This window comes from Poromitra crassiceps, assembly GCF_964638095.1.
Source record: "Poromitra crassiceps genome assembly, chromosome: 15".
NCBI lineage: Eukaryota > Metazoa > Chordata > Actinopteri > Beryciformes > Melamphaidae > Poromitra > Poromitra crassiceps.
Window position 1 is genome coordinate 9,038,417 of NC_139634.1, and position 24,945 is coordinate 9,063,361.

General features: G+C 49.1%; 1 protein-coding gene across 1 annotated transcript in view; it reads left to right on the forward strand.

Moving 5' to 3' along the window:
* Positions 1 to 24,945, forward strand: part of unc5a (unc-5 netrin receptor A) — a gene marked incomplete at both ends in the record, with an annotated part of 210,697 nt that overhangs the window by 131,753 nt on the left and 53,999 nt on the right. Inside the window, 4 exons of the mRNA XM_083651971.1 lie at positions 4,575 to 4,718; positions 8,708 to 8,811; positions 12,843 to 13,023; positions 17,160 to 17,327. Coding sequence (XP_083508097.1) covers positions 4,575 to 4,718; positions 8,708 to 8,811; positions 12,843 to 13,023; positions 17,160 to 17,327 — 597 coding nt within the window. The remainder of the gene's footprint in view (positions 1 to 4,574; positions 4,719 to 8,707; positions 8,812 to 12,842; positions 13,024 to 17,159; positions 17,328 to 24,945) is intronic.

Genomic DNA, 24,945 nt, shown 5'->3' on the forward strand with positions numbered 1-24,945 from the left:
GGGCCAGTTATTCATAATTTCTAATCTGGTCAAAGTAGGCCAGCAACGGGTCCCAAATAGCCGAAAACCTCCTAAGTGAGTTGGTCCTCAGGAACCTGAGTCTCTCCATACGAACAACCCAAATCATGCCTGCCAGCCACAGTTGAAAAGAAGGTGGAGAGACACATTGATATTGATGCTGCTTATTCAGCTTCCAAATACATGTTCCTCTCCTACTATTCTCTGCTCCTTTCATACTGCCCCCTCTCCACTGCTCTGCTCTCCACTGCTCTGCTCTCCAGTCTCTACTGCTCTGCTCTCCACTGCTCTGCTCTCTCTTGCATGGCATTTTCTAAGGGGAACCTGAGGAGCACTGGCGTTCCCCCCTCTCGTTCTCGCCGTTTACTCTGGGAACTCAGTTCCCAGGCGTCCCCCCCCCCCCCCCCCCCCCCGTTCATTTCCACCACTGGCTGTGAGAGATATGAACTAACTCAACTTAATAAAGTTTTTGCCCTTTTCTAAATAGAATTGCCTTTGGAAAATAAGAGTAAAGGTATTCTTCAGCCTTGATTAACTGCTGTAAAATTACAATGCTGTTTTGTTCCCAAAGTGATGAGATTGTTTTGTCCTGCTTATTAATTGGAGTGAAATTGGACGTAGTGGCTCACAGCGGTGTTACTGGAAGGTGTCAGTCACAGAAACGCAGGTAATTATGGAGACAGGCAGAGATAAGGAAACCGAATGCAATTACCCAGCAAAGCCCGGCTTTTCAAATTGCTCTCAGAATTTCTCACCTCGGGTCCCTTTTATTGTTCATACTTTTGCATCTCCATATAGATCTTTAATACTCCTCACACTCTGCTCCCCCAGCTCCTAAATTACAGTTTGCGTTCATTAAATAAACATGTAGGATCAGTTAGAGCCGTACGAAACGCTGTTACGTGTCTCGTGATCGTTGTTAAAACGTATGCACTCGTACAGCTCAGTGCACAGCGGGTGCTTCCACTGCTCTTACCCATGTCAGTACAGTATATCAAGTTTCTAATAGAGAGGCAAAGTGACCGCCTACTTCCTGCTTCAGCACTGTACCAGAGATTTTCATCCGCCATTTATTTTCCCATCCACATTTCGTAAAATGCATATTATAAAAATAGTTTTACTTGTTCAAACCAAACGGTTCAGATATATTTAGAAACAGGAGAGATTGCATAACATTTCACTGGGACCAAAACGTCAAATAAATGCGGGTTTAAAGAAAATATTTTTTCGATTTTTTGTTTTGGTCCGAGACAAAATGTTCTATGGTCTCTTCCGATTATAGCGTCGGCTGAACCGTTTGGTTCAACGAAGTACAACTATTTCATAAGCATTTTACGAAATGTCTATGGGAAAATAAATGGCGGATGAAAATCTCTGGTACAGTGCTGAAGCAGGAAGTGACGTTCCACTTTGCCTCTCTATATTCGCCTCGAGTGACGGGGGAAACGTGTACATGAGGGCAGGTTGGCAAAGTCTTACACAGGGGTTTTGTTGACGCTCGGAGCGGCGCTCTGGGGCTGGATTCATGGATGGGGGTCCGCCATTGACCCTCACAGCTGCTTATCACCCTGTGCCCGCCCACCGGCTATGGATGCTCTGTGCTTTCCTCTCCGACGACGACGACTCACGTCACCGCGGGGGGGGCTAGCCCAGCCTGCGCTGACACAGGCCCGCGCAGATCCACAGCTGCGCAGTTTGCCCCAAATTGTTTACGGGGAAAGACTCCCGCGTGGCTCTGATGAATACGCTGTATCCGCGTGCGACAGCGCTTTGCGTAATTACCCGTATAGGGTTGCTGCCCTGATAGGTGCCACTTAGACTCGCTTCAATCTGGAGCTGGAAATGCTCATCACAGTCGGATCAAGTGTGTGAGGAGGAGAGTGAGGAGAGTGTCGCTAAGTGCTTTGAGCTTTTTAATGGCAGTTGAAGAGCTGCCTTCCATTGAGAACTTAAACATAAAGCACTGTAGTGTCTATACTGCTGTGCTAGGCTTTGATATGGACCCTCTGTGTGTGGTGGGCCGAAAAATACTCCATACTCGTGTGAAAGGTTCAACACCTCTCCAAAAGACCCAAGAGAGGCAGGATCACACAGGGAGAGAAACCGAGAGAAAACATGACAGTCTCTTTATGAGGGAGGGAGTCCAGGGAGAGAGTGGATGACGTGTGCTCGGGAGCAAGGTCGTTGGCCAATATATAGAAAATACCTCTGGCTTACAGGGTACCGACTCAAAGGTCAAAGGAAAATGAAATGAAAGATTGCTCCTCAAATATCAAACAAGACAGCAGCACACAGTAATGAAAGTGCTTCAGTCTGACAGGCGCACGATATATGTGACCCGCTCGATCAAAATCACTCGCATGTCACCGCGGCACATTTGTGGATAAACGTGATTTTTATGAGAAAAGGTGGATTTTTGCTTGTTTTGGGCTTTCGTCGGTTGTTGTTTTTTTATTATAAAATAAAGCCTCGGCTTTCGTTCTGTGTGAAGATTATTGTGAAATATCGAAATGCTAAATATAGTCGTGAAGCTCATAAAGGTCGGGCGACGGCGCAGCACGAGCTTCCTTTGTCAACACGCCTCCAGGTTCGCACTTTTCAAACTACTTGTTTATCAAGTTTGTCAGGGTTCAGTATCGTGGAGTTTTCTTATGGCTTTGTTATTTTGGACTAGTTTCATCATTGGGCTGTTTAGGTGTGTTTATGTTTAACTAGGCATCTTGCTCCTAGGCTCGCCCCGCCGTGCGGGCTCGCTGCCCGTCCTGCAGCTCGCCGAGCTGGCCCTGCAGCTCGCATACGCAGCTCGACCACTGCACGGCCTCGGCCGCTGCTCGGTCTCGGCTGCTGCGTGGCCTTGCCTGCCCTATTGGCGCGCCTGCAATGTCTCCCCTCTCTCTCTCTCTCTCTCCCTCAGTCTCATCAATCTGGCAACACATCTCTCCGTCCCTCTCTCGCTACTATACTGTAGGCTCCATCTGAAATGATTACATGCATGTGTGTGTTAGCTTACCTACAAATGATCTGCACAGTAACAGGTTGACCATCGTTCACTTTGTCTCATCAAAAGTATTGTTTGATCATTCTAAGGTCTACAAAATAACCCTGCAACTGGAGGCGGAACTCGCAATATTCAGATGCTCGGAGTCCTCTCTGAACTTCCCTACAGCTTTGCAGCAATCTCTGACACCCGGGACAACTGTCGCCAAAAAACTTATTCTGAAGGAATGGAAGTCCTCCTCTTCACCTTCTTTCCACGTGTGGCTGATGGACATGGTCTCTGTTGTACAGATGGAGAGACTCAGGTCCCTGAGAACCAACTCGCTTAGAAGGTTCTCATCTATGTGGGAGCCATTCTTGGCCTACTTTGACGAGGTCAAGAATGACAAGCGACTGAGGTTAGAGGTGGCGGATGGCTCGGCCGTCTGGTTTTACATGGACCCCTTGCGTGGGATCCCACGCGCCATCATTTTTCAAGCATAAGCACCTTATGTGACTGGTAACAAACACTATGTATGTTGTAATGTTGTATGTATTTTTGTTTGTTTTGTTTTTCTTTTCTTTCCTGTGTCTGAGTTTGTTTTTCTTGTTTGTGTATTAAAATGTGTGTTGTGGGACTGAACTCTTCTCCCCTCCTGGGGTTAATCTTGGCCGGGAGCGAAGCAGGTCTGGCGGGGTGTTTGTGTGTGTGTGTGTGTGGTGATTGTGTGTGTGTGGTGTTTGGTGTTTGTGTGTGTGGTGATTGTGTGTGTGTGGTGATTGTTTGTGTGTGGTGTTTGTGTGTGTGTGGTGATTGTTTGTTGGCTGCTTCGTCGTTTCTTCCCAAATGAGCGAGACTGAGACCACCATGTTTAAACTGTCACTATTTTACCACCCCCCCCAAATTACAGCAAGGAGGATGGCTGTGAGGCTTTCTTCTCCTTCAGCCCGGTTAACAAGCACTCTGTTTATATTTGATTATGGCGCTCTGCTTGTTTATCCTGCCCAGCTCTAAATGAGTTCTCCTTCGCCGGGCTTGGGTCAGGGGCACAAATGCACTTAAGGATTCAATTCAACACATTATTATTTTATTCCCCCTTCCTGTTGAAGAATACGTATGGGGCAACTCATACTTGAAAGCCATCAATTGAGTTGGTGCTGACAATCCTATAGGACGAATCAGCGCCACGTCACTCGACACCCAGAAATGCGCGACCCCGCGGCAGTTAATAGTATGAGTTGTGCCAAACAAACGTTAATATCTCAAAAACTATACATCACATCGCTTATACTTTGACATTCTGAGTGAGAGCAGAAGTAGCTCAAGAGTTTGATGTATAATATATGCATGTGGTGTTAAAGTTGTGTGAACTGTCGCAGTTTTTAAAATGTAAACAGAGTTAGACGGCTAGAGTCAGACACTTGGGCTCCACTTGGGCTCCATAGGGTTCCATTGCCGTTGCCACCCAGTGAGACGGTTTGTTTACCAAAATGCTGCTCGGCTGATCCCTCGTATACAGCCTGCTCACTCCTCTGCTCTCCATGTTGACTGTGGATCCTGTGTTGTGTTTGCTTTGCAGCGCTGCCTATTATGCAGGTGAAGATTGACATCACCAGACAGCAGGTGGAGAAGGTGTTCGGTCTCGACGAGTACTGGTGCCAGTGTGTCGCCTGGAGCACTACGGGAACCCAGAAGAGCCAAAAAGCATACATCAGGATTGCGTGTAAGTGCACATTAGAATTATTACTATGTCATTATTACTCAAGCAATCACTGTGTATAGCAAGGGGCTTATATATTGCATCTCCAGTATGTATTAAGAAGAGGATATTAGCCCGATGAATTGCTTTTGTGGGGGAAGTCTAACTTTCATCTCTACAATTATTAGCCCGGAGGCCATTACGGTTTGATGCCATACAGTGTATTACTATGATTGCAATTTAGTTAAATAATGTTTCAGAGATGCTACTTATAAGACAAAAATATCAAGACGAAGAGGAGGAGAAAGACTAATACATCTACTTGGAGAAAGCGTGAAGAAAAAAAGTGGAGCACTAAATTTGAGTATTCATGAGAATATTTTTCACTGGATACAGTATATCAGCAAGGATCCCTATGATGAAAATAACTGGAATAAAAACAGATTTGAAATTTATTGCCGAGCAGCGCTCATAAATCTGTGTGGTGAGAAGAACACGGAGACGGAGCGAGCTGCAGCTTCAAAAGCTTTATTAGAAGAAGCCATTTTACGTCGGCGTGTTACGTCTGCGTATTCTAAAAGCATTCTGACTATTAATTCGCACATAAATATGCATTACTCCAGACTGAGGCGAACGCAGCGCTGCTGTCTCCACACACACCAGCAGACGCTCTGAAAACACACATGCATTATCCAAGCTTGTGTGAGAGCTCAACAAAGTCAGTAAGATGTGAGATAAGGACACACGCATGCTTTAATAAACATGCGTGTGTGTGTGTGTGTGTGTGTGTGTGAGCACGCACACACACACACACACACACACACACACACACACACACACACACACACACACACACACACACACACAGTACACACCCATGCATTTGTGCCTTCCAAGACTGAAATCTCAAGTCTCCTTCAGTCTCATTGCCTGTCTTAGCTTTAACCTGACAGCTATCTGCAGCCTATCTTAGCTTTAACCCGACAGTTATCTGCAGCCTGTCTTAGCTTTAACCTGACAGTTATCTACAGCCTGTCTTAGCTTTAACCTGACAGCTATCTGCAGCCTGTCTTAGCTTGAACCTGACAGCTATCTGCAGCCTGTCTTAGCTTTAACCTGACAGCTATCTGCAGCCTGTCTTAGCTTTAACCCGACAGCTATCTGCAGCCTGTCTTAGCTTTAACCTGACAGCTATCTGCAGCCTGTCTTAGCTTTAACCTGACAGCTATCTGCAGCCTGTCTTAGCTTTAACCTGACAGCTATCTGCAGTCTGTCTTAGCTTTAACCTGACAGCTATCTGCAGCCTGTCTTAGCTTTAACCTGACAGTTATCTGCAGCCTGTCTTAGCTTTAACCTGACAGCTATCTGCAGCCTGTCTTAGCTTTAACCTGACAGCTATCTGCAGCCTGTCTTAGCTTTAACCTGACAGTTATCTGCAGCCTGTCTTAGCTTTAACCTGACAGCTATCTGCAGCCTGTCTTAGCTTTAACCCGACAGCTATCTGCAGCCTGTCTTAGCTTTAACCTGACAGCTATCTGCAGCCTGTCTTAGCTTTAACCTGACAGCTATCTGCAGCCTGTCTTAGCTTTAACCCGACAGCTATCTGCAGCCTGTCTTAGCTTTAACCTGACAGCTATCTGCAGCCTGTCTTAGCTTTAACCCGACAGCTATCTGCAGCCTGTCTTAGCTTTAACCTGACAGCTATCTGCAGCCTGTCTTAGCTTTAACCTGACCGCTATCTGCAGCCTGTCTTAGCTTTAACCCAACCGCTATCTGCAGCCTGTCTTAGCTTTAACCTGACAGCTATCTGCAGCCTGTCTTAGCTTTAACCTGACAGCTACTGTATCTGCAGCCTGTCTTAGCTTTAACCCGGCAGCTATCTGCAGCCTGGCTTAGCTTTAACCCGACAGCTATCTGCAGCCTGTCTGGTGCCGCGTCTATGTGCCGACAGGCCGCAGTGCCGACAGGTCGCAATGCCGATAGCCCACAAGCAGAACCAGCTGAGCGAGGCGGCGGTGGAGCTAACCTCTCCCAGCCCCCACGCCAAACCTAACCTCCCCCCATGCCTAAACCTAACCTCCCCCAGACCCTAACCCAAAACCTAACCTCTCCCAGCCCCCACGCCAAACCTAACCTCCCCCCATGCCATGCCTAAACCTAACCTCCCCCAGACCCTAACCCAAAACCTAACCTCTCCCACCCCCACGCCTAAACCTAAGGTTTAGCGGGTTTAGCTTTAACCTGACAGCTATCTGCAGCCTGTCTTAGCTTTAACCTGACAACAGCTATCTGCAGCCTGTCTTAGCTTTAACCCGACAGCTATCTGCAGCCTGTCTTAGCTTTAACCTGACAGCTATCTGCAGCCTGTCTTAGCTTTAACCCGACCGCTATCTGCAGCCTGTCTTAGCTTTAACCCGACAGCTATCTGCAGCCTGTCTTAGCTTTAACCTGACAGCTATCTGCAGCCTGTCTTAGCTTTAACCCGACAGCTATCTGCAGCCTGTCTTAGCTTTAACCTGACAGCTATCTGCAGCCTGTCTTAGCTTTAACCTGACAGCTATCTGCAGCCTGTCTTAGCTTTAACCTGACAGCTATCTGCAGCCTGTCTTAGCTTTAACCCGACAGCTATCTGCAGCCTGTCTTAGCTTTAACCCGACAGCTATCTGCAGCCTGTCTTAGCTTTAACCCGACAGCTATCTGCAGCCTGTCTTAGCTTTAACCCGACAGCTATCTGCAGCCTGTCTTAGCTTTAACCTGACAGCTATCTGCAGCCTATCTTAGCTTTAACCCGACAGCTATCTGCAGCCTGTCTTAGCTTTAACCTGACAGCTATCTGCAGCCTGTCTTAGCTTTAACCTGACAGCTATCTGCAGCCTATCTTAGCTTTAACCTGACAGCTATCTGCAGCTTGTCTTAGCTTTAACCCGACCGCTATCTGCAGCCTGTCTTAGCTTTAACCCGACAGTTATCTGCGGCCTGTCTTAGCTTTAACCCGACAGCTATCTGCAGCCTGTCTTAGCTTTAACCCGACAGCTATCTGCAGCCTGTCTTAGCTTTAACCCGACAGCTATCTGCGGCCCGTCTTAGCTCATGTACAAATAACGCAGCATGTATTTTTCTCCCCCCGTAAGAAATAAGCATTGCCAGTTACACCTGCGTAATTCAGCGCCCGGGCCGACTGACAAATGGTGCCACAGTGAGAGAATTTGGTGAGACTGTAATGTGGAGCTCCGGCGTGCAGGCAGCCAGGCTTGCAGGAGCTCTTGTCCAGGCGCCTCGGGGTTTTGTTTTTTCCTGTGGCTGCTCCAAAGCCCCTCATACAGATGGAGGCTGGAGGAGAGGAGAGTGGGTGGGAGGCAGGAGTTAGGGGTGCGGGGGGGGGGATGCAATTGCTTCTGCTTGATGCAGGAGCCCCTCTGGCAGCAGACAAACATCTTGGAAGCAGCCAGGCAGCCTGTAATAAGCAACATGGTTGGTGCCACCGAGCCCCCCCTGTGACTTACAGGCCAAGTGGAGTGCGACAGGCTCAGGGAGGAGGGGATTGGGTGGGCATCAGGCTCAGCAAGGGGATGGGATGGGCGGTGAGGGGATAGAGACGCTGCATGAAATAGGCCACGCCCATCACGGGGGGGAAAGCTCTCCATTCACTCCCATACACCAGCGTCGTTTTTCTTGAATTAAACATAGCTAAAAGCTGTTGTGGTGTGGTGGGCTGCGCAGACAACAAATGTAAAAAATCTCCAATTAACACATTCACTGCCAGCCTTTTTTTTTTACTGTAGGTAGGTTCTGCCAGAGGCAGGCGTGGTTTCTGAATGATGATGCGCTCCGCAGTGTCTCTATGGGTGGTGAGGGGATGGGTGGGCATTTCAGCGGTGAAAAATTGGAAACCCTGTGGGGGGGGGGGGGGGGGGGGAGTTTTTTTGTCCCGTGTATCTCATGTAAGCCCTCACAAGGTCTCCCGAGGATCCTAATGGGTTAAGTTCTCCCCTTCCGTGTCTTCTCTCCGACAGACCTGAGGAAGAACTTTGAGGAGGAGCCGCTGGGCAAGGAGGTGGCGTTGGACCAGGAGGTGTTACTGCGCTGCCATCCCCCCGAGGGAGTGCCACCAGCCGAGGTGAGAGACAAGAAGATACTGGAGATCCTCAAACCTAATATAAGGCAGGAGGAGTTATTTATAGGTTCACATCCAGATCCAGCATCCGGTGACCCTTCCTTCACTAGTAGGACAGAGAGCAGAGCCTGGCACAGGCGTCGCCCCCCGCTACACCAACGCAACGCACACCCCCCCCCTGCATGGATAAATTACACCTCTAATTATTCCCCCTTATTGATTTATTATCCCTTTTACATCTCTGGGAAGCCGTGGATCTGGTCGTCTCGTCACATCACTCAGGACAGGCTTCCAGGCTTCACTCCCCGTCTGGCATCTGGAAAGGCCTATCCATAATTAATGGCTCTATTTGCCTCTTTTTCTCCCCCCATCTCCTTCTTTCTCTCCATCTTTTCTCTTCATATGTATCTCTCATACTGCTCGCTATCTCTCTTCATTCTGTCCAAGGTCTCTCTCTCGCACTCTCACTCACTCTCTCTCACTTCCCCAGTCTCTCTCTCACTCTCTCTCTCACTCTCTCTCTCACCCCCAATCTCTCTCTCACACTCTGTCTCTCTCTCTATCCCCCCCAATCTGTAGGCGCTTTCACAAAATGCACGGAAAATAGGATCCGCGCCTCCGATGTGAAAGTTGTGAACGCGGGTTGGTGGCTAATTGTTGTACGCCTTTCGTTCCGCCAGCCGACCTAGTCACAGCGCCGGGTTACCAGGTAACCCGCCTTCACTTGAAAGCGTAGGAGCAGCAAGCCGGAACGGTGCGAATGGTCAGCTCATTCATAAAAAAATGACAGGGGAAATCACCTCATGCAGCAAGAAAGTGCATGAGTGAAAGTAAAAAAAGTAGCCTATACAATCATGACTGCAGGGACGCCAGGAGGAATGCTCCGTGCCTGTAAGTAGGTTAGGCTTTATGCTCAAACGATGTTGACATTAGTAGGTAAAATTAACGGATATAATAATACGCTTCAGAGGACTATAGCTGTCTGTGGCGAGTTGGTCTGAGGATATTCCCTCTGGAAACCAGCTCCAGAACTGCAATCTGTCTAGCAAGCCACTTGTGCATTCCCTTACAAAAACTACTAACGTTATAGTAGTCATGTGCATTTATAGCCTATACTATTCCCCCGACGAACGTTGTGCAGACTGCAGCTGTTTGATATGCGGGCGTCGTCTTTCAGAACGGAGTACGGACGCTAATTAGGCTACTTCATGGGAATAATTTAGACAAAACTGGAACCAAAAGATAAGAATTAGCCTGGTGCCTAATAGGCTACATGATGGTGCATCCATAAAGTCGATCAGATGAATATTGAAAGCCTTGTTACCATGCTGCATGTGGACAACACTTTCGTGTTTTATCAGTTTGATCCTTACCGACCGCAGCTGCACGTCGTTTTATCAGTTTGATCCTTAACAACCCGCAGCTGCATGTCGTTGGCTGGCTCATTGGCTGGCATACATCGGCGATGTTTGGTTGTTGAATGAATTCGTTCATCATACAGTAGCCTAGGCTACACTAACCTATGAAAATGTTCATTTGGGCTAGGAAGAGCTGGGTGGAAATGCCTCCGCTCGCCTTTCAATCCGGGAGCGGTGGCTGTCGCCTGAAAGCACACCCCAGGACGGGAATGTGGCGGTGCTGCTTGGCTGTGTGTGAAAGCAATTTCTGTGGCGAGGCTGCCGGTTTTGCGGGCCTTCTGAACTGCTATTTTGCGCGATCTCCCCCAATCTCTCTCTCACACTCTGTCTCTATCTCACTCTCTCTCTATCCCCCCAATCTCTGTCTCTCACTCTCTCCCCCAATAACTCTCTCGCACTCTCTCTCTCTCTCTCTCTCCCCCCCATCTCTCTCTCTCTCTCTCTCCCCATCTCTCACTCTCTCCCTGACTTTGGTGTGTGTGAGACCGGGGGCCAGCTGTTCCACCTGCGGTCCCAGCTAGGCACTAACTGCTCTAATAGCAACACGAGAGGAGGTTAGTCCACTCACTCAGACAGCACAGAGGAGGTTAGTCCACTCACTCAGACAGCACAGAGGAGGTTAGTCCACTCACTCAGACAGCACAGAGGAGGTTAGTCCACTCACTCAGACAGCACAGAGGAGGTTAGTCCAGCCACTCACTCAGACAGCACAGAGGAGGTTAGTCCACTCACTCAGACAGCACAGAGGAGGTTAGTCCAGCCACTCACTCAGACAGCACAGAGGAGGTTAGTCCACTCACTCAGACAGCACAGAGGAGGTTAGTCCACTCACTCAGACAGCACAGAAGAGGTTAGTCCACTCACTCAGACAGCACAGAGGAGGTTAGTCCACTCACTCAGACAGCAATTTTTATCAAATTGTACATTATTAACTTTATTTTAGCATTCAAAAGTAGCGCGAGACCCCTTCCTGGCTGTTCATTGGCTAATGAGTCATGCATTTTGGTCCTCCGCTGATGCCACTCTCTCTCTAAATTGCTCTGGGCCAGCCACTCAGACAGCACAGAGGAGGTTAGGCCAGCCACTCAGACAGCACAGAGGAGGTTAGGCCGTAGTGATGCACGGGTCAGGGTTTTTTAAGGACCGCCCCAACCCAACCCGTCATTGGAGCCAGCCCCCCCGGCCCGGCCCATTAAAATATCTGAAAATTCCGAACCCAGCCCAACCCAGCAGCCCGCAACGGCCAATTTAATGTAATATGTCTCCGGACTCAGGAGGAGCGCAGCAGAGCTTCCAAGGTGTGCAAAGTAGCTAATAATGTCTCTCTCCCCCCGTTTCTCTCACACACACAGACAGACACTCACATGCGTGCGCGACAACAGTTGTACTGCTCTGGATGCGTTGCGCGGCTTCTTTCATGTCATTGATTTCTTTCTGCTTTGTTACAAACTCCGCTATTATCGGTCTTTCTTCAATTAATCCAAGGTCTTCAAATGGAGGTAGAAGGTAGAGGTAGGCTACAGAAACACTTCTTATTCTTCCCCATTTCTTTTAATTACCTCATGCGCTCTCAATTGGTCACATTGCAGTAGTACTAAACGTAGTCTGCAGGTGCAGACGGCTTGCAGATACGGCTTCAGACTCGCTGTCTGATTTCTTTTAATTACCTTATGCGCTCTCAAATTGGTCACGTAGCCTACTCACGTTGCAGTAAAGTTGACAAATAGATCACAGTCGAGTCCACAACAGAAAATCTGCGGTGGCATTAGTTTTATGGACACTTCAAATAATAATTACAGCGAAAAATCCTTCCAAAATGTTTGTTTTGAGAGCACATAGGCTACCTCATTGAAGCGTTTCTTTACTCCATGTAAAGAAACGGGGAGGGGGGGGGGGGGGGGGGGGGACTGGGGGACTGGGGGGAGAGGAGGTGCCAGGCAGAGTTCAACAGAAGACAACATCAGAGCAGAAGAGAAGTCGCCACAGGAGAAAACGGAGACGGCCCACCAGAGGAAGAAAGCCCCAATTATAAGCTGCATCGCAACCGGCTGTTACAGCAGCAATCATGCTACTGTACGGAGAGCTACTCCTGAGATGGTGAGGGGTCAAATGAGAGCACGAAAACAAGCGAGCCAATCTGAGAGTACAGCGAAAAGGGAACAGCATCGGTTTTGGATGCTCTGAGAGAGTGGAAGGACTACATAATGCCTGATCAGGTCCATTCACAGACGCCCAGCAGCTACAGAGATCTCCCAACAGCTACAACGATCTCCAACAGCTGTGAAGCAGAAGCTTTTACACTGACTCCACACACTGAAATAGAATCAAAAAAATCTATCACTTTCATGTCTAAATAATTTAATTCCCTCTCTTGCATCAGTATCAGAGCAAAGTTGCATCTTGTCCCCCTTTTTTTGTGTCTTTGATTGCATTGAAAATGAAGACGCTCACTGTTTTTTTTTCCCTCCGCCTCCATCTTCCCAACGTGTAGAAAATATTCTGTCTGATCCACTTGCATGACTGTGACCATTGAAAGGCTTGCCTGAGCGAGGAGAAGGTCATTCCTGTCCCAATCTGCACTCTGGGTTTCTTTTGACCATCAAAACATCTTTTCAGGTGGAGTGGCAGAGGAACGAGGATGTGCTCGACCCGCTCAGCGACCCCAATCTCTTCATCACGACGGACCATAATCTGATCATCAAACAGGCCCGGCTGGCGGACACAGGCAACTACACCTGTGTGGCCAAAAACATCGTGGCCCGACGCAAGAGCACCTCGGCCACGGTCCTAGTCTACGGTAAGCGACGACTTCCTTTCAACAGGGCCGACCGGTGTCAGAGCGTCCGTACATCGAGGCCCGACGAGAGGAGCGTCAAAATGTTTAGAGGAGGAAATCACCTTCAATAGATCATGATTTGTTTGCATGTGGCGACGGCCTCCTAACTGTTCTCCCACATATCTAGTGGACCTCTGCATGTCTTCTTGCATGCTAAGAGACCTGGGTGCAATTCTTTGTCACGTGGGCCCTATTATTATTATGTACAGTTCCTACTCTCATAATAACAATATGCAATGTTACATAATGTCACACTATATGTGACATACTGTGACGACTTGCTAAGTCAGTTCTATTGTTCAGCAAGCAATCTGGGAACCCAGGGTCTGTTTTGATTTGAAAAATAGACTCTGGGAGGGACAGCCCTACCGTTTTTCCCCCCAGCTTCCTGTACAGCGCGCCTCTCCTGCCACCGTCACTTCCTTTTCCGCGTCCGTGCTCCACTGTTTACGGTCTGAATAGCAACTTTCCTGTAATTTTCCACTGTTGTTGTAAGTGTGTTTATGCGTTAACATTATTAGTGAATAGCCGAAACGGACGCGTAAAAGGAACGCGGAAGTGACGGAAAAGCCACCGTCACTTCCTTTTCCGCGTCCATTTCGAAGGAAGTGACGTGGCAGGAGAGGCGCTCTGTACAGGAAGCTGGGAAAAACGGTAGGGCTGTCCCCCAGAGTCTATTTTTCAAATGGAAATAGACTCTGGGTTCCCAGATTGTTCAGCAAGCAAGAACTTACTGTACAGTATGTAATAACCGTGTATCTACACAATCATTAGCACAACGTAAAAAATGTAGCTGGCATCCGTTCTGCCAAAGCTGGCATCGTCTCCAGTCTCCAGGCTGCGATTTTGACTCCCCCCCGTTCCTGAAGTGGATCCAATATGAGACGAGAAATTGAATTAACAGCAAACTCTAAATAATGACTTGGCTTGATAAGCAGTCTGACCTTTATTAAAATGCAGAGGAACAGCATGTTTTCTCTCCCATGAGATCGTTCCCTGGATACCCGGGAACTACTAAGGTTTGCATGCATTACACACGCCGGGCCAAAATTCCCTGGCTCCGTGCAGACATGAAGATGGGAATCTCCCTGGGAATGCAATCATGAAAGCAACATCGTGCGGACGAGGAGGAGGAGGAGGAGGATGCAGCACGATGTAGCTGTGCAGCCCCCGTCTGCTGCTGCTGCGGTGTGTGTGTGTTTGTCGAGGCTGCCAGAGAAGACAAAGTGAGGAAGTCAGGAAAGATGAGTAGCTGGGTCAGAACAAGACGAGTTGTTTATAGTGTTTGAAGTGTCAGTGGCTAAAACAGCACAGGTCACGGCTCTCCGGCGCCGAACGTAATTGAAAAACGGAGGCACACGCACTTTCACAGTGAACGCTTTCAGATGGAACTTTAATTTGGTAGCACAAAGTCAAAACGCACACTATCACACACTTGTCTCAGGCTCGCAGCATATCAAGTAGAGAGCACCATTATTCCTGCGGTAGATCATAATTGATTAGATTTGTTTTATATAAAGATGATTTTCAGACGGTCGAAATCTGGGCGTTGAAATGGGTGCGGAGGCAGGAGCATTTGCACCTTATATGTTTGCCTTTCTGATCGGCAGTGAATGCTTTTCACTCCTAGAGCCGAGAAATTCAATTTTATTTCTACCCAATCGTACTTGACAAGATGACAAATGCATTGCCATTGAAACATTAATGGTGGTGAAATCACGGTAGAAGAGGTTCTACGCGCCTATTTCACTTCCCGCCTCGAGCAGCCATTTTGTGTCGAAAATGCAGGAAGTAACACGATATAAAAAAAATCAAGGCCCACATAAATGATGTCATCGTGTTACTTGCTGCTTGAGCTGGGATGTGAAATAGGCGCATTCAAAAGACATGTTATTGCTGTTCAGTTACAGTATTTGATTTGATTTGATTTGATTTGATTAATTCATGCTTGCAGTGAAGCCAGGGCCCCACTGAAAAGCTGCAGAACTTTACAATTCACACAACAAGACAATTACTAAATCTAAAAAGATAGGCTACATACAAAACATTTACAGGGTTAAAATATTTCAGGGCAGCAAGGACAGGTAGCAGTCATGGTAGCCATGCTGTGTTATTTGTGCGGCCAACTAAAGAGTCTCATTATAGAGCCGAACTGCAGTATGCAGAGTTGAGTTTCTCAGCCTGTTGGTCTTGGCCTTGGGTTCAGCCAGCTTGTGCTGGTTCCTCAGTGTCTTGGCAGTGCAGCTGCCTCGTGTTGGAGGTACAGTAGTAGTCCAGTAAAAATGTCACTTGACCTCACACTAATTGCAACAAAACCAAACTCAACTGATTTTGTATCCTCAATATGTCCTCAATGAAGGAAAAAAAGTGTTAAGGAAATGTATGAAGGGAAATTTTTGAAAATGACCCATATGATGCTACCAAAAACGTTTATTTATTTTTTAATATTTTATTTTATTTTATTTTTTGTTTTTTTTATTTTCTCCTTGAAGCAAAAAACACATTCAGGATATAAGTGATGAGATTTATGGCACATAAAAAAAAAAAAAAAAAGGCTTCCATAGGCTTCCATAAGCTACCATCATATTTAGGTCATTTTCAAAACTTTCCCTTCATACATTTCCTTAACACTTTTTTTCCTTCATTGAGGACATATTGAGGATACAAAATCAGTTGAGTTTGGTTTTGTTGCAATTAGTGTGAGGTTGACCCACATATTTGCGTAAAATGCCTGGACTATAGCAGGTCATGCAGAGGTTGTTGTTCATTGTGCATGTCCCTGACATAAATGAGTACGAGTATATAACTGTACCAGAAAAGAACAATTGTGTTGTGTTCTGACTCTGAGAGCATGGGAGTGCTAGCTGAACGCTAGGTGTAGCAGCATCAAGTCATAACAACGTGTCCTTCTCAGAAGGTTCAGCAGGGGGCCAGAGATGCATTGTAACAAGGCCTGGCTGGTGTGAGTGCACTCTGTGCTAAGAGGTAATCAGGGGCCCCAGTTTGCCTGGCAATTTACCTCGCCGTGGTGGGCAATCAATCGCATCGAGAGGGCGAGGAAATGATTCAGCCTCGACGAGCGCGCGGGAGAGTTAGGAGGAAATTAAGAAGGGAGTCTGTAGCAAGGACGAATGAGGCTGCTCAAGTCAACAAATCAGGAATCTGGCTACTAGCTTGGAAAGGCTAACACCGTGGCTGGCTACAGGAAGGAGTTTGATTAGAATCAAACCAGCTTGTTTTGATGTAATCACCTGTCTTGATCCAATTATATAGCACCAATCAACGTGCCGATAGACAGCCGGGGGGTTCAGAACGCGGGTCTTATTTCTGCATGTAGCTGCTGATAAGAGGGATTCAGCCAGCACAGTTTTAAACTGCCTGGCCTTTCAGAAAGACATTCAATGATGCGGTGGTGTTCTCGACAATTGAAGGAATACTCGAGATTTGAGAATGACATGAAATGACATGAAATCAATGGCGGATGTTTTGAAGGACGCACTCAGAATGACTGGAATAGCCAATCAGAAGGCCTGGAACAGCCTTGACATTTGTATCCTTCAGAAGTGCGGGTGGCATTTCCAACAAGGAGGTGATGTTGTTTCGGACCGTGAGCGTTTTGCTGCACGTGGTGGCATTTCTTTCCCAGTTATTAGATTCTGATTATCTTACGACTCTTAGATAATGTCCTTTACGTTGCTTTGGTGAAACACAGAGGGATACTTCAAAAGTCCATTAGTTGCAGATTCTTTGCAGCAACTGTGTCTTACTCAAAGATAAGGTCAAAGACGGCAGGCTGTCATGTTCTTCTCCGCTCCCCGTTGAAGCCATTTTGTTTTCACTGCAGTTGGCTGTTAATTCCAACTCGGAACACAGGAAGCGGTCTTTTTTTTGCTCTTGCTCCTCCGTTAAGTTCCCCCCCCTCGCGGTGCCGGTCCAAACAAGTGTCATGGTCGTCACGGTTACTCTTTAGCGCCCGCTGCACACCTCTTTATTTCTCCTTGGTGCATGTCGGGTAATCCTGGCTGCTCTGTCCCTCCATCCCTCCCTCCCTCCCTCTCCCTCCCCCCCATCCCTCCATCGCGGGGTCGGACGGACAGTCAACGGCGGCTGGTCCACGTGGACCACCTGGTCGTCCTGCAGCGCCGTGTGCGGGCGCGGCTGGCAGAAGAGGAGTCGGAGCTGCACCAACCCCACGCCGCTGAACGGAGGCACGTCCTGCGAGGGGCAGAACGTCCAGAAAAGTGCCTGCGTGGCCATCTGTCCAGGTAACTCCCGGGCTACCTGCTGTGTTCCTGTGGCGCTTGGCTGCTTCTTCTTCCTCCGGCTTCCTCTTTTTGCTTTTTTTTTTGCATCTAGAAGTCATCTGCACCATCTTTGGTTTGTTTTGGCTGCCGTGTTGTACCGCCCCTTTTTGTTTGCGATGAGGTTTAGCACCGCCCCTTTTTGTTTGCGATGAGGTTTTGCACCGCCCCCTTTTTGTTTGCGATGAGGTTTTGCCCCGCCCCTTTGTTTTTGCGATGAGGTCTTTTCCTCGTTGGCAGTGCATCTGTTGTTTCCTGCAATTAGACGGCTGACAGCCAAAGTCAGAGCCTATTAGCGCTCAGAGCTAAAGGCTTCGCACGGACAATGATTTACTATCATCAAGCTTCCTCCACATATCTCTTCTCCTTTCGCGCGGACCCCTGCTTTTATATTTCATAGACCTGTCTCCTTAAAGAGACACGGTCCCCAGCCCCGCGGCACTGTGTCAAACCAGCGAGTACATTTGTTATTGTTTGCCGCTCAAGCCATGTAGTAAATATGGGCAATAAAAAAGTGAATTATGGGCCCGGTGTGTGCCGTGTTTACGTCTGAGGGAGTTAAGGCGCGTTTGATTCGCCTCCCTGGTCTCTCCCCTGCGAGAGAGCGCCGGGTGGAGGCAGCGAGCGTCACGCCTGATGCCGAGCAGCACATATCGATCTCCTGCAGGCCGAGATGCTGCTGCTGCTTCATTTGCAGGCCCACGTTATCCCCCTGAGAGAGAGGGAGAGAGAGAGAGAGAGAGAGAGCGACTCACAAAGAGAGAGAGAGAGGGAGATAGAGAGAGAGAGACACACACACAAAGAGAGAGAGAGCGATTCACAAAGAGAGAGAGAGAGGGAGATAGAGAGAGAGAGACACTCACACAAAGAGAGAGAGAGATTCGGAGAGAGAGAGAGAGAGAGGGAGGGAGGAAGATAGAGAGAGAGACACTCACACAAAGAGAGAGAGAGACTCAGAGAGAGAGAGAGAGAGAGAGAGAGAGAGAGACGGAGATAGAGAGAGACACTCACACAAAGAGAGAGAGAGACTCAGAGAGAGAGAGAGAGAGAGAGAGAGAGGGAGAGAGAGAGAGAGAGGGAGATAGAGAGAGAGACACTCACACAAAGAGAGAGAGAGACTCAGAGAGAGAGAGAGACTCAGAGAGGGAGATAGAGAGAGAGACACTCACACACAGACAAGAGAGAGAGAAAGAGGGACCACAATAGGAAAAAGGGAGGCGTAAAGTGGAGGCAGGGATAGAGACAGATGGAATAAGATGCAGTGTAAGGGAGGCAGAAACAAAGCCCAGAGAGATGGTGTGGAGGAGAAATCGGAGAGAGAAGAAGTAGAGAATGGCTGAGTGTGTACATGTTACAGGAGGCGGTTGTTGTGCTGCCAGCAGATCAGTTTGTGGACATAGCTGGCGCTTTCCAAAAGCCATTGCTGACCGCAGGAGAAATCTCCCACGCTCGGTAAACAGCAGAGAGGGAAATCCAACACCTCTGGCAGTGGCAGCTTCTTCTCTCCCTGAACTAAAAAGCAAGTGAGGTTATCTCGCTCAGTGAATCGGGGTGTTGTGTTACGCGTCTCCCATGTAAAGACATCACGAGACGTCAAGCGTTGAGTGTAAGTAACACGGCGCGCCGGAGCACCGCGGGGGGGAGGAGGAGGAGGAGGAGGAGGAGGAGGAGACAAAGGAAGCGTGGAGAGCAGGACGCTATCTGAATGGATTTGGAAATTATTAGCGCCGGGGCGAGAAGTAATGGAATTAGAGGAGTGTCCAGGGATGCTTGACGTTCCCGTTGCAGCGCCTGATACTGACCTCTAGGAGCTTAAATAGATTAATGTCAGTCCAAAGCTGCTATTGTTAGACCCTGCCAACCCACCCTCACCCTCACCCCACCGCCCCCGGCCCCACCCGCAGCGCCACCACAAGGCGTAAGTGTGTAATTTCAAGCCTTAAGGGTGTATTGTGCCTAGAACTTTTTCTTCTTCTTCTGTTTCCCTCCTCTTTTGATGAGAGATGCCGACACCGTGACCTCCTCTCACACACCTCCAGCAGTCTTTTTGTCTGGTAACAGAGGGTAGTCTCTGCCTCCCCTCCCCCGCACCTCTCACCTGTCACCTGTGTCAGACAGAGCATCATCGGCAGAGAGACAGACCCAGCTGTCCGCACCGGGAGAGGGTTCCCGTCGAGGCCAAAGTCCACCACACCACGCGGCCTGCTGGGGGGACGATGGGGGGGTGTTGTCTCCGATAACAAGCGGCACCGCTGTGCTCTGCTGTGTGTGTGTGTACTCACACAGAGACGCATCTGAAGCGAGAGGAACCCACTGCTCCCGTCATTTGTCACCGAGCAGCACAGACACAGCCCGGCCAAGATGGCCCCCGATGACACCCGAGTCTCCACTTTGATTTATCAAACACGTGACTTAGTACATGTATGAATCATCACAGTCTGCGTGCAGGGAGGGAGAGCAGGGAGAGAGAGGCATTATACTGTAGCAGCCATGTTCAGTGAGACAAGACCAGCCGAGCAGAGAGCATCCTTACATACCGGAGTCACGTGTAACCAGTTTAATTATCACTGTTCACAGCCGTTACACGTCCAATCTGCTCGGTGCACAGTGGTGATGTCATCATAGCGTTACTGAAGAGAGAGACATCATCATCATCATCATCATCAACCTTTATTTAAACAGGCAAGTTAATTAAGAACAAATTCTTATTTTCAATAACGGCCTGGCGGGAGGGAAAAAAAACCTCCTGAGGGGAAAGGGGTTGGGGGGAAAATAAAAGCATAAAAGTTACACAGAGATAGGACAAGAAACAATTAGATTCAACAGAGAACACAAGCAGGCCATCACAGACAATAGACAGAACAGACAGAACAGTACACATACTATATGTATACATTTAAACTGTGTGCTGGCATAGTATGCTAGCACACAGGACGGCAACAATATCTACACTTGAGCGGAAGACTTGAGCGGAATGAGTTGCATGTGGATTTGTAACGTTGCAGATAGACATTGTGTTATGTATTTAACTCATTGAGTGCCAGCCACTTTTGGAGAACGGATGCTCCCAGTGCCAGAGTTTCAGAGCGTTTTCAGTGATTTCTCGAGGCCCACAGAATATTGTGTGATATTACTATGTAAACACTGAACACGCACAAAGAACGATGAGACTCTATTCTATCATCTGCAAAAAAAAGTTTATTGATCCCATTTTCCGTTCTTTAGTTATGAGCCGGAGAAGATAGCTTGATTCATCCAAAAACAGCAATTTTTTTCTAGAAGCTGAGATAATTGGCCTTTTGTGAAATTAAACATTTCAAGCACATCACTGACTCTGAAGCTAATCTTTTCTAATGTAGTCACACCTCAAAAATAATTTCCTTCAATAAAACAGTGAAGGCCAGGGAATTCTGTTTGGCAGAATAATATTTTTGAGCTACAACCAGCAGCGCTGGCCCCTGCGTGCGCTGCTGGTTGCAGCTTCTTGCTGGTCTTGATTTGCTGCTGGTGGGCATCGGATATTCTGGCTTGCGTTTGTCAATCCTGTCCTGCTGCCTGGGTCTGTCTGGGTGTTGTGTGCTGCTCTGCGTGCCCCCCCCCCCGCCCCGCCCCGCCCCGCCTCGCCTCAACTGCACACTCCTCCTCCTGTCTGTGGTGGCTCTCTGCTGAGTTTGCTGTGCGCACAGTGAAGGGTGCTCGACATCCTGCTTTTTTACAGCGTTCCGCGTGTGTTTGTCACCGGCAACGATGCTTCCAGTTGAGAATAATAACAACTCCACGGTGTGGATGTGCGGATGTGCTGTCGCAACCGACACGGAGCGGCTCAATTGTGGGAGCAGATTGGCTGCTGCAGGCACAGCTGCAGTAACGTGCTTCAGCATATCGATGCATACGGATGCGATGCGATTTCCGTTTCCATAACGACTTCTTCTTTGTTTTTTCCTTGCCTTTCTGTTATGTGGAGAGCACTGTCGCCACCTAAGGGTTCTGTAAAATAGGTTATAGACCTCCAATAGCTACTATAGTTGTACAGGAGCTGCGGAAGGCTTTGATCGACGTCCCACCGTCAAAAAACGCATTGGACGTCGAAGGACGTCCGTGGCACTCTACGTCACTATTTAATTGGACGTCGAAGGACGTCCATGGCACTCAATGAGTTAAGACACAGTTGACATTTGAATTCATTAGTAGTGGCTTGTTGAGACGAGAGAGCCATGTTTCCTTCAGGTATGCCTTTGTTTTTTTTTAGCTGCTTTTTAAAAATGGCGTGATCTACTGCTGGTCTGGTTTCATTAGCTCGTTAATTATCCAGCCTTAAGAGTCTTTGTTGATCATTAGCTCTCTAGTGCATTTCGTGTCTTCTTTTCGACAGAAAAATATTGTCTCGCAGCTGCTCTGATTCTGTTTAATTTGCGGTTGCTGGCTGTTTGTGTTTTGTCTAAAGTGCAACGATGGCCTCTCCGATGTGCAGCGTGCAGCCCGCCGGGATAAAGAGACGCTGTCAGCTGAAGGAATATACTGTGTGTGTGTACACTGTAAACACATCCATTTCAATCTGGAAGCAGCAACATGCAAAGGCTGTAATTAATCGTTGCGTTGCCTCAGCTAGCTCTATATATATATATATATATATATATGTCCTGTCATAATGTCCTCGGCCATGTGTTATTCCACATTGCAAACAGTCATATTTTGATTCTGTCAGAGCAGTGCTCAACACCGCCACAGAGGCATCCATTGGCATTTTTCCTCAAATAGCTTTTGATCAAATAGCTTCCACAGTGACTGACACCTGCTCCCTGACACCACCCGCGACAGTCTGCTCCCTGACACCACCCGCGACAGTCTGCTCCCTGACACCACCCGCGACAGTCTGCTCCCTGACACCACCCGCGACAGTCTGCTCCCTGACACCATGCCCGACAGTCTGCTCCCTGACACCACCCGCGACAGTCTGCTCCCTGACACCACCCGCGACAGTCTGCTCCCTGACACCACCCGCGACAGTCTGCTCCCTGACACCACCCGCGACAGTCTGCTCCCTGACACCACCCGCGACAGTCTGCTCCCTGACACCACCCGCGACAGTCTGCTCCCTGACACCACCCGCGACAGTCTGCTCCCTGACACCACCCGCGACAGTCTGCTCCCTGACACCATGCCCGACAGTCTGCTCCCTGACACCATGCGCGACAGTCTGCTCCCTGACACCACCCGCGACAGTCTGCTCCCTGACACCACCCGCGACAGTCTGCTCCCTGACACCATGCCCGACAGTCTGCTCCCTGACACCATGCGAGACAGTCTGCTCCCTGACACCACCCACGACAGTCTGCTCCCTGACACCATGCCCGACAGTCTGCTCCCTGACACCATGCCCGACAGTCTGCTCCCTGACACCACCCGCGACAGTCTGCTCCCTGACACCACCCGCGACAGTCTGCTCCCTGACACCACCCGCGACAGTCTGCTCCCTGACACCATGCCCGACAGTCTGCTCCCTGACACCACCCGCGACAGTCTGCTCCCTGACACCACCCGCGACAGTCTGCTCCCTGACACCACCCGCGACAGTCTGCTCCCTGACACCACCCGCGACAGTCTGCTCCCTGACACCACCCGCGACAGTCTGCTCCCTGACACCATGCCCGACAGTCTGCTCCCTGACACCACCCGCGACAGTCTGCTCCCTGACACCACCCGCGACAGTCTGCTCCCTGACACCATGCGCGACAGTCTGCTCCCTGACACCATGCGCGACAGTCTGCTCCCTGACACCATGCGCGACAGTCTGCTCCCTGACACCATGCGCGACAGTCTGCTCCCTGACACCATGCGTGACAGTCTGCTCCCTGACACCATGCGCGACAGTCTGCTCCCTGACACCATGCGCGACAGTCTGCTCAGTGACTGACACCATGCGCGACAGTCTGCTCACTGACTGACACCATGCTCGACAGTCTGCTCCCTGACACCATGCGCGACAGTCTGCTCAGTGACTGACACCATGCTCGACAGTCTGCTCCCTGACACCATGCGCGACAGTCTGCTCAGTGACTGACACCATGCGCGACAGTCTGCTCACTGACTGACACCATGCTCGACAGTCTGCTCAGTGACTGACACCATGCGCGACAGTCTGCTCAGTGACTGACACCATGCGCGACAGTCTGCTCAGTGACTGACACCATGCTCGACAGTCTGCTCCCTGACGGAGCTCTTCTTCACAAACTGTCTTATCGCCAATGACTCTCATGTCCAAAGCTGGCGCCGCCTCTGGTGAGAAGAGTGTGTGAAGTTTTGAGACGAGGCTCATCTGTACTTTTTTTGGGTCGGCGTCTCCAAAGCGTTTAATGAGAGTTTGTCGGCGGCTGTGTGGCGTGGATCAGACGAGCTCCACGCTGCATCAGATGAGCTCCACGCTGTGAGGTGTGGAGGTGGAGGAGCAGGAGAGCCAGGCTAATAAAGCCTTAGGCTCCAAGCCCAGCAGATCAACACTGGAGACAGCAAGTAGCCAAACGACTCAAGAGCTTATCACCATTTCTCTCTCTCTCTCTCTCTCTCTCTCTCTGTCTCTGTCTCTCTCTTTATCAATCTTTCTTTCTCTTTTTGGCTCTCATTCAAATCTCCCCTCCGCCCTCGCCCCCGCCCCAGAAACATCTCCTCCCCCATAATCCTGCCCTCCCTCCCTCCCTCCCCTCCCTTACCCTTTCTTTGACTCCACCGCTGCATTGACTCGTGGTCACAGCCAGCAGACATGGCAAAGTGTCAGACGCGGCCAAGTCTTGCTTTTCACGCCAACATTTCCTTACAAAGAGAGAGGATCCGAGCCAACAGGAAATAGTTTACTCCCTGGTTTTAGAGACGACACCTGCCGCTGCCAAAATGAATTCAACGTGTAGTACCCCCGCCCTGCCACGATGTGAGAGGGAACAGCAGACGACCTGACGAGATTTTCTAACTTGTGTGTGTGTGAATTATTTAAATTTTGTGCCACCGATCCCTCAGGCTTTGCGAGCGGAGTCATGAGATTTCGACTAGATAGAAAATAAACAGACTCCGGGCTGACGTGTGTTTGTGCACACGTTCTGTCTGTGTGTGTGTGTGTGTGTGTGTGTGTCTGTGTGTGTGTGTGTGTGTGTGTGCGTGTGTGTGTGTTGTACGCATGCATGTTAGCAACCCGTGTCTCTGCTGTCTAAAAAAAGGCACTGCGGGCGAACGTCTAATAGTACCTTGGAAGCAAAGCATTCATGTGTCTCTGAACATTCTGTCTCCGAGGTTGTTCTTTATTCTCTCCACATCTTCCCCCCAAAGACCAAACAAAGGGCAGGGCTTAAGTAAATATGAAAGAGAAATGCATTAGTTTGCTGAGGAAAGACGGCGGCCATCTGGTGAGAGAGCCTTGCATCGGGGTTGTTTTTAATCACTGTGTGTGCCGTGCCATTTATTCTCTTTTGGCTCGCCCTCTGTGTCCACACATCTCATTCTGTCTCACACTTAGGTGTTGTTTTTCCCGCTGGGGAGTGATCAGCCTCCCCCACCTTATCGCTCAATCTATATCAGGGATATAGAGACACTGCAT